This window comes from Pundamilia nyererei, unplaced genomic scaffold (assembly GCF_000239375.1).
Source record: "Pundamilia nyererei isolate P.nyererei 1_Seehausen unplaced genomic scaffold, PunNye1.0 scaffold00377, whole genome shotgun sequence".
Lineage (NCBI taxonomy): Eukaryota > Metazoa > Chordata > Actinopteri > Cichliformes > Cichlidae > Pundamilia > Pundamilia nyererei.
The window spans coordinates 22,013-30,957 of NW_005187778.1; the positions used below are offsets into that span (position 1 = coordinate 22,013).

General features: G+C 40.0%; 1 protein-coding gene across 1 annotated transcript in view; it reads left to right on the top strand.

Moving 5' to 3' along the window:
- The first annotated feature begins 7,140 nt into the window (after positions 1 to 7,140).
- Positions 7,141 to 8,945, top strand: part of LOC102205879 (plasminogen activator inhibitor 1-like) — a 3,908-nt gene continuing 2,103 nt past the window's right edge. The window contains exons 1-4 of the mRNA XM_005752751.2: positions 7,141 to 7,295; positions 8,075 to 8,313; positions 8,577 to 8,801; positions 8,913 to 8,942. Coding sequence (XP_005752808.1) covers positions 8,076 to 8,313; positions 8,577 to 8,801; positions 8,913 to 8,942 — 493 coding nt within the window. The 5' untranslated portion in view covers positions 7,141 to 7,295; position 8,075. The remainder of the gene's footprint in view (positions 7,296 to 8,074; positions 8,314 to 8,576; positions 8,802 to 8,912; positions 8,943 to 8,945) is intronic.

An 8,945-nucleotide genomic window follows, 5' to 3' on the forward strand; every position in this document is an offset into this window, starting at 1 on the left:
TACTTCCTGAGACTGAAGTGAACTGAGTGAGGCTACGTTATAAAGCTTTTGTTTTGTTCTCTTTTGGGTTTTCTTTCCTTCGTTTCGTTTTGTTGTTGGTGGGTTTTTTCTTTTTTTGTTATGCTTGTTATGTGTATCTTGAGGTATTATTTATGTGCAGAGACTGGATCTCTGCGGTGTCTTGTCTAGGGTGGACCTGGAAGGGGGGGAATTCGGGGTGGGGGGGTTGGAGGGTATAATGGACATACAATTGTTCTGAAATCAAAGTCGACTTTGCTGTTGCTGACTTTGTATGTCATGGTTGAAATCAATAAAACAAAGTTGGAAAAGTTGAATGGAAGGCAGAGCCTTCAGCTTCCAGGACTCCTGAGGAACAAAATACGGTAAATGTCTAGAAAAAAATATGGACATATATTACCATTATGGGTAATTCTACAAACTGCTTTTTATGATTATACTGACATATAACAACCTTTGTAACAGTGCTTGGTTAGCCATGTTTAGGTTTTTCTTTCTGTTTAACCCATGAGAGATGGACTCTAAAACATTTTATGGGCAAGCAGTCTGACACCTTTGGGATCGTGCCTCTTTTGACTGTCAAACGGTGGAGCAAAGAGGTTCACACAGAGGTAGTGTTTCCCTATCTTTATCACCACTAGAGGGTTGTTTTTCATTTTATGTACTGGTTATGGCAGAAGTGGGTACAGGGTTATTTAAGGTCATGGGTAATTCTGTTCAGGTGTTGCTGATGAGAAATGGTTTTCTCCTGTGCTTAATCAAGTTACCTGTTGCGTTTTATAAATGGAAATGGCAAGAAAACCAGACAATGCAAATGAAATAAATGACTCATGAATATGAATGGAAACAAAGATCGGCATGGTGAACTTTGATTGAGTGAACGTTAAAACTACTACCAAACAATTAGCAACCACAGTGTCAAAATAATGGATTTAGTCACTACAGGTAGAGGAAACTTTTTATCTGCTGGTACACATGTACAGTACTCCACAATATTCCAGTATTCAAGAGCAGTCAGGCTATATCTCTGTTTGGATATATCTTTGCCAAATCACAACAACAGTCACCTCAAGGCACTTTGGTAGACCCTACAATAATACATACAGAGAAAAACCCAACAATCATGTGACCCCCTATGAGCAAGCACACTGGTGACAGTGGGAAGGAAAAACTCCCTTTTAACAGGAAGAAACCTCCAACAGAACCAGGCTCAGGGAGGGGCGGGGCCATCTGCTGCCACCGGTTGGGGTGAGAGAAGGAAGACAGGATAAAGACATGCTGTGGAAGAGAGACAGATGTTAATAACAGATATGAGTGGGTTAGACTTGGTAGGAGGTGTTAGGTTCACGCATGGTGTCTGTGATTGCAGCATGAGCATTCACCCTTCCCTTAGCTGTTAACCAGAAGCTGGTTGTAAGGAGCAGCTGTGGCCTACTCCTGATCCCTGCCAGTTTGCACTCATTCTTGTTGAAGGTGGGCGAAGATCACAGGCTGTCTTTGATATTTGAAGATCGGAGTCCTTCCCCTGGCCGCTGTTTAAGCTGCGTAACTGTTAGAGGGTCATAAGCAGGATCCTTATAGATCAGCGGTCCCCAACCTTTTTTGCGCCACGGATCGGTTTATGCCCGACAATATTTAAAGACCCAGGAAAACCGAGTAAACGATAAAAACAATAACAAAATAACGCTGAAAACCGATAAAATCCCTGAAAACCAAACATTTCACACCTGAGCCTCAACTCTCGCGGCCCGGTACCAAACGACTCACGGACCGGTACCGGTCCGAGGCCTGGGGGTTGGGGACCGCTGTTATAGATTGTCTGGATTTTGGCTTATAGCAGGGTGGGCCCTGGATCACTGCTTTCTGTCTCTTGTTACAGGCCCACGCACTGCTGCTGTCTTGTTGTAGCCTTATTGTTGCTTTGTTGTGGTTGTGTTGACTGGCATAGACTGGTTCTTTGTGTTTTATGGTGTTTTAGTGTTAACTGTTGTACTTTAATCATGCTTTTAATAGGAGTTTAAGCTGCAGAGAGACTGCACGGGTGAGTAATTGGTGGCACCCTTGGGCACTCCCCCATGTAGGTTCCCTCCCCAAGTGGCTGGTCAAAATGGTTGTTTAAATATTTTACTGAGCTGCTCTTTAACTAGGACAGCATGGTGACAGCGAGCCTTGTAAGCTAATGTTTGTTAATAAAGTGTCTTAATTAACAGTCCTGTATTGTCCTGCTCATTGCCCCGACTCTCCAGGTTTTTTTGTTTTTGAACCTGTAGTTGGAAAACAAAACAAACTTGGACATTAGAAAGTAAAAACAAACTCTTGTCATTTCCTGTTTATTGCTTGATGACTTCACGTAATATGAATGTGGGCTAAACTGTTAAAAGTCAAATGTGTGCTCGTTTGTGGTGAGAAGCTGATCAAACAAGTTAAGAATTGTAAAAGTCTTCAAGCACATTCAGGCCTGTGAGACTCATTGAGACTCAGTGAACCATGACTCTGTGCTTCATGCACACATTTCTACATCTCTGCCATTCAAAGACACTGTGTGAGCTGGAGGGAGTTTGGTTGGAAAAGCCTGATAAGTTACTTTATTACAACATACCAAAAATCTCACTATGACTGTGATGTGGAAACACAAATGCCGACTATTATATTTTCTGGGACTGTCGGGTTATTAAAACTTATTGGAAGGCAATACATGTGGCAACACGAGATATTTAGAAGTTGCCTGCTTTGACAGTTATTTGTTTCTTGTGCTTAGTTTTCCTTCACCTTCTCATATCTATCTGAGCACTCAAAGCAGTTTACATAACTCGCCTAAGTATAGATAGATAAGTGGTAAAATTAAAAAAAAAAAATTTCATTTACTACTGCTAGGGAGAAGAGCATGAGGTTTAAGGAGAAATGTGAAACCTTTCATCCTCCAAAACTTTATCCAGCTCCTAAGTTTATAAATTCTGCATTCAGCTTTGCGGTCTCCAATCGCACTGAAATGCAGCCAGATGCTCATCTCCTCTGTGTACCCGGCCTGTACCACTAACTTGGTGTCTTTGGAATGTCTGCCCCCTCCCCCTTCCTTGTTTCACGTAATGGTATGATCCTAGTCTGTTTTTGCGTGTGATTGGTGTCCATAAACACAAAGCCCCGCCCCTGCCTGCATGGTTTGTCAGCAGGCCGGTGAAGCTCGCACTGACGGGTCATTAATAAGTCACACATTCTCGCATGCCGCCGGAAGTTTGCTCCCCTGCCGCAGACAGCAGACTAACTGTCGTTTGATTCTGCAGAGAGTTGGGACGACTGTACACCACGCGCGTCACTATCCACTGATCCCATTGTGATTTTACGTGGAGTTGCTTTCAATCATCAACTTTGTTAGAATATAATAAACAGCTGATTGTGGAATATGAAGTAGCGAATACATTTCATGGATGGAAATTCCCGTTTTCTGAACATAAGCGATCTTCTTTCTGTTCACCACAATCACACCCATTTACTCACCTAACCACAAACACTTGAGTTTTCCATTTCTTCTGTCTCTCATTGACTGCTTTGCACTTTCAGGGATTATATAAAACTGTTTCATCATACATACAGCAGGAACTTATGTAACAAAATTACTTTCTGTTGTTTTTGTAGGCTTGGTCCCTGTATATCAGTAAAATGTTAAAATAATTGAGGAATACTGCTGGATATGAATATGATAACTGTGCCTCAGTTTTATCTCATTTTGTTAGGATGGCTGAGAGCCCTGTCGTATACAGCTCAACATGATAGTCAATACACTAAAAGTAACTGTCACATTACTCTAGTGTTTTGTATGATAACCATGTTAGTAAATTTCAGTATAAATGTGATGTATAAATGTTCTACATTTAGAAAAGGAGAGGCTAGTTTGAAAGTAAGACAGTGTATCTTCATCAGTGACTTTTGTCTTCAGAGATATTTATGTACTTCAAGTTTTAACCGAAACTTCTGAAATAATGGGGCCTCCAAGTCAACAAAAGTACCTGCTGTTAATATGGAGCGCTTCAAAGTTTTGACATTTTTTGATAGTTTTCTGAAAGAAATGGATAAAAAGGGGAGTAATTAAGATAAAACACATGAATGAATTGTTTTGACAAATTATTTTCATCTGAGATCGGCCAAACTGCTATGAACCCAGTTAATTACTTTTAAACCACAAACTATTAGAACTGATCAGCAGAATAATTACAGTCCATTATTTCTTGTTTTTAAGAAAAATCAGGATGTATTTTGGTATCATGAACACTAGAGAAGACTGGACTCACTAGGTTCACTAACAGTGTGTTGATTTACAGTGAAGGTAAAAACAATAGACAGCATAAGGAATGATAGCTGGAATGTCCTGGTCTCCACTACAGATTCACAGATAAACTGTTTGTCAAGGAAAAACTCGCTCTTGGCAAGTCCCTCAGACACAACCGGGTACCTGCACAGAGAAGAAATATAGGTGTGCTGGATGCAAAGGTGGCACACAGAGGAAGACCCTGAAACAGAAGGTGCAGTTAATGAACATAAAACAGGAGAGAAGAGAGCATGATGTAGCAAGACAGACAGAAAGTGCATGAGTCAACACAAGGACCACATCAGCTTTGATGTGTGGAGATAGGTCTCTACAGAAATGTTACACTCAGGACTCATTGTACATGTCCCAGCAGCTGTGATGGGCTGATACAGAGGAACAACCACACTCTGACACATCAGTCATAACATGATCATCCCTCACTGTATTACTCAAAAGGCAGCAGTCCGGCACCACACTTTTTTTAGGCTATACTATAACAACATGTCAGCTGTAATATACCATATTATTGCTGAAAATTAGTGCAAATGTTAATTTTAAGCCTTTAGGTTTTGTTGAAATTTATAATTATATATATAAAGTAATAATGTTGTGAACTAGCACAATATAAATACAACTGAAGTGAAATTTCTGTTTATCCTCTTAATTTTAACTCTATTTTCAAACCCATGAGGTTTATTCAAGTCACCTGGATTCTAACCAAAGAGCACACAGAGTTATTAGTGACAGTGTAGCCAGACTGTGTGGAGTTGTGTAAATTACTTTGAGCGCTCAGATTGATTAGAACCAGTCCATTTACCAATATGAGAAGGTGATATAAAACAGGAAATAAGACTTCTAACTAAATAGAGAAACATGGATGTATAAATAAATTAACCAGAGAAAAGTGATACAGAGGGACGAGCCCCACAGAGGGAACAAATAAACCCAATAACTAGGACAAAATACCTGGGAATAAATACAAATCAATAGCTAAGCAATAACAAAACTAAGAGTCTGTGTGTGGTGTTATTTGCTGTCTTGGCAACAGTTCATTCCTGTTTTTTCTCACAGAGAACTGAGTGGGTGTACAAACCAACTTTCCAGTCACAGCCTTACATGGAATGTACTAAATCCTCAGGGGTTGTGGGGCCAAGTTACAGTAACCAGATGTGCTGATGCATCTTTATATTTTAGGAAACATTGTCTAAAGCAAAAACAGCATAATGTGTAAAAATAACGGTGGTGATCCCAAAGGCTTGATAACGGACTTGTCATCCCATTGTTCACTGTTGTTATTCTCTCACTGTTGTGGCTGTGTCACATTCCCAGGGTATTAATAATGGGAGCTTCTCAGGCTTAATAAACAAATTTTGAGTATTTTGAAGACAGAAAACTACATCTATTTAAAAGCCAGGGCAAAAAATACCAGACACCGTCAATGGCCATAAACATTTGTCAAAGACTCAGTTATCTTAGAATAAAGAAAGATCTGCTTCCCAAACCTTGTCATTAAAATTTGTAGCCTAGGTTTGTGTTTTTCTTTGGAATTATTTTGAATGTTTTACACAAGGTGAACTAGTTTAAACTGATTTTCTCTGTTAATAAGGTATTCATGAAAATACATTTGCACATCTTTTCAGTCTGAGTATAACTCAAGAGGTAAATCATCTACTTATCAGTAGGTTGGTGGTTTGATCCCTGGATGCTTCAGTTTGCATGTCAAATACACTTCGACAAGATCCTAATCCCGAGTTCCCCCAGTGCATCCATCAGAATGTGAGTGAATGTTAGAAAAGCTCTCAAGGATGAAACGGCTTGTCTGAATGCAGCTTGTTTTATAAGGTCCCCTCACAGAAACGATGTTCCAGCAGCACAACATCTGTTCACCTTTTTTATTTATGTATTTTATACTTAGTTTGTGTTTTTGGTGATTCTTATGTTTCTGTTACTCTGGATAATCCACAGATGGTTTTGGCCCTACTTCTTAGGAAAAATTGTTGACACTGTATTCTGATGATTAAGGGATGCAGTTTGGTAATTTCTGTGTCTCCTGGGTATCTGCAGTGTTTTAACATCTTCTAGTCCTTTTTGTTTCTTTGTTTCTTGGTAATGGAAATTGAAACACTCCATAACAAAATCAGTTCCAGGAAGCTCTTTGGTTTTGCTTTCTTCTATATAACAAATGGCTTCAATTACATTTTGTTAGCCTGCCACAAGCTTCCGTAGATAGACTTGGAAAAAGTGTGTAAAATGCAACTCTCTGTCCTGTCTACCAGATGCTTGGTGAGTAGTGGGATAAGGAATGTTAAAAGTTGTGACTAAATTTGGAATTCTGATGCATCCCCACCCAAAGTGAAAGCACATGAGCATGTATACCACTCACTGCAGCACAGGATTATATATGTTTTAAACCTGTGACACGCTAAAAGAAGTCGAAAATAGCCTTCCAAAGAAAAACAAATAACAGATAGCACTTTTACTTCCACACCATATTTCCTGTAGAAACATGCAGAGCATTCGAGAGTGCAGCACTTGCCTGTCAGCCAGCAATATTTATTATATCCAGACATTTTAAAAAAATCAGTGATTACGAAACATTACTGTGCATTCACCTCTGACTAACTGTTCCAGCATGAGCAGGAAGAACAGACTAATGTGTGTGTGTCCATGTGGGGAAAGAGTTAAGTGACTTTCCATATCCTCAATGATAACTTGGAAAAAGAGACAAGGAAAAAAGTGAGAGGGAGGGTGAGTGGACATGTGTGTTCATGAAAAGGAAGTCTGTCCAGACAGTGTCAGATGACATCATCGTCTCCAACGCTTTGTGTGTTTATGTGTGTGTAGGAGGGAGGCAGTCTTTTAGCATAAATAGGCAAACCGCTGTCAGTATTTCAAACTCAGGGACCAGCAGAGAAGACCCAACCTGAACAAACAGGGATTTGAAATACTACACTGGACACACGCCAGCTACAAGGTAAGGACCTGAACCTGACAGTTCAGACTTTAGCTTATACATACAGGCACACACAGCATTACAAGGAATTAGAAGGGAAATTGGTATTTAATACAATAAAGTGTAATTTAGCCTCTTGAGTAGTTTTCAGTTGATCTTGTCCACATCCATAAATTACATCATCAATCACATGTGCACAGCTTTTTTTAATACACATGTCTATTATGTTGACTTGCATTCAGATCCTAAGAACAAACTGAATCTGTTATAAATCCTATCCTGAATTATTATTATTAAATCTCATTATCCTGAGTCAGTGTTTGACTGAAGCACAGTTAGAAGTGGACTGATACATTCTTCTTCTTTTCTTTTTTTTTTACATCTACCAGTTGTGGCTAGTTTGACACGTTTTCTTTCTGTCTTTGTTTATTTTCATACTCTTTGCTTGAACCTTTCTGTATGCAAGTTTTCACAGTCATACTTTTAAGACATCATTTTATGGCCAACTTTTGACAGGTCTTTAACCTTTCTCTGTACCACTGTGTAATCCAGTGCAGTTTCTTACTAAGAATCAGAAAGGATCTACAGACACAAGGTTAAACAAAAACCCACTCCTCTTTAAATGGATACAATACCTGTTTCTAAAGAACGCATCAGTTTTAGTGATGTAGTGTACAATCACTGCGAGAAAAGCTGTTTGAGAAGAAAGGTTATACTTGCAGGTGCCAGATACAGAGTGTCTGCTGCATACTGAATCACAACTATTCATATTTGATGAAATTCTAATTTTTCTTTTCCAGAATGCTTTGTGTATATATTTTCCTGGTGCTGGCTCTGAGCAGAGTGGGACTGAGTTCTCTGCAGGATAAGCAGACTGATTTTGGGCTGAAGGTCTTCTACCAGTTGGCCCAGGAGTCAACAGACAAGAATGTGGTCTTGTCCCCATATGGCGTGGCCTCTGTTCTGGCCATGGCTCAGCTTGGTGCAAATGGAAACACCAGCAAGGCCTTAACCACAGCTATGGGTTTTTCTCTGCGAGGTGAGTGACATCTAGATCCAGACAACAAAGTGGGACTGCGGCAACAGGAACAGGTTACAGGAAATAATGAGAATATATCCATAAAGTTTTTAGCATCAGGACAACAATATGGCACAATTTACTGTTTTTACACATACTGTAGCGTTTGCAAAAGAAAGTTTGTAACTAAGTTAAAGAAAGATTTAAAAAAAGGTAGTTTTGTGACTTTGGTAGACTAGAGCATGTCAAGACCATAACCATGAAAAACAAAACTCGTCCCGCAGAGCGGGGGATGCTTCGGCAGCAGTGGCTTCTGCAGCGGGGCCTGTCCACTGAGGAAGGGGTAGAAATAGCCAACGGGGTGATGGTGGAGAGGAAGATGAATCTGGAGAAGAGATATCACCGGACCTTGGCCAAGGCCTTCAAGACCAACCCTCACCAGGTGGACTTCACGAAGCCAGACCAAGCCATCAGCGTTATCAATGCATGGGTCTCAGATCACACTGCAGGTATATTCATATAGCAGACTCAAACCCGTCTGAAACCTCCATCAGCTTTGATTTCTGCTGACGTCTATCTTTGTGTCCATCTTTGAAATCGTTTGGTCATCTCTTCTGCAGGTCTTATCCCTGAATTCTTGCAGTCTGGATCTC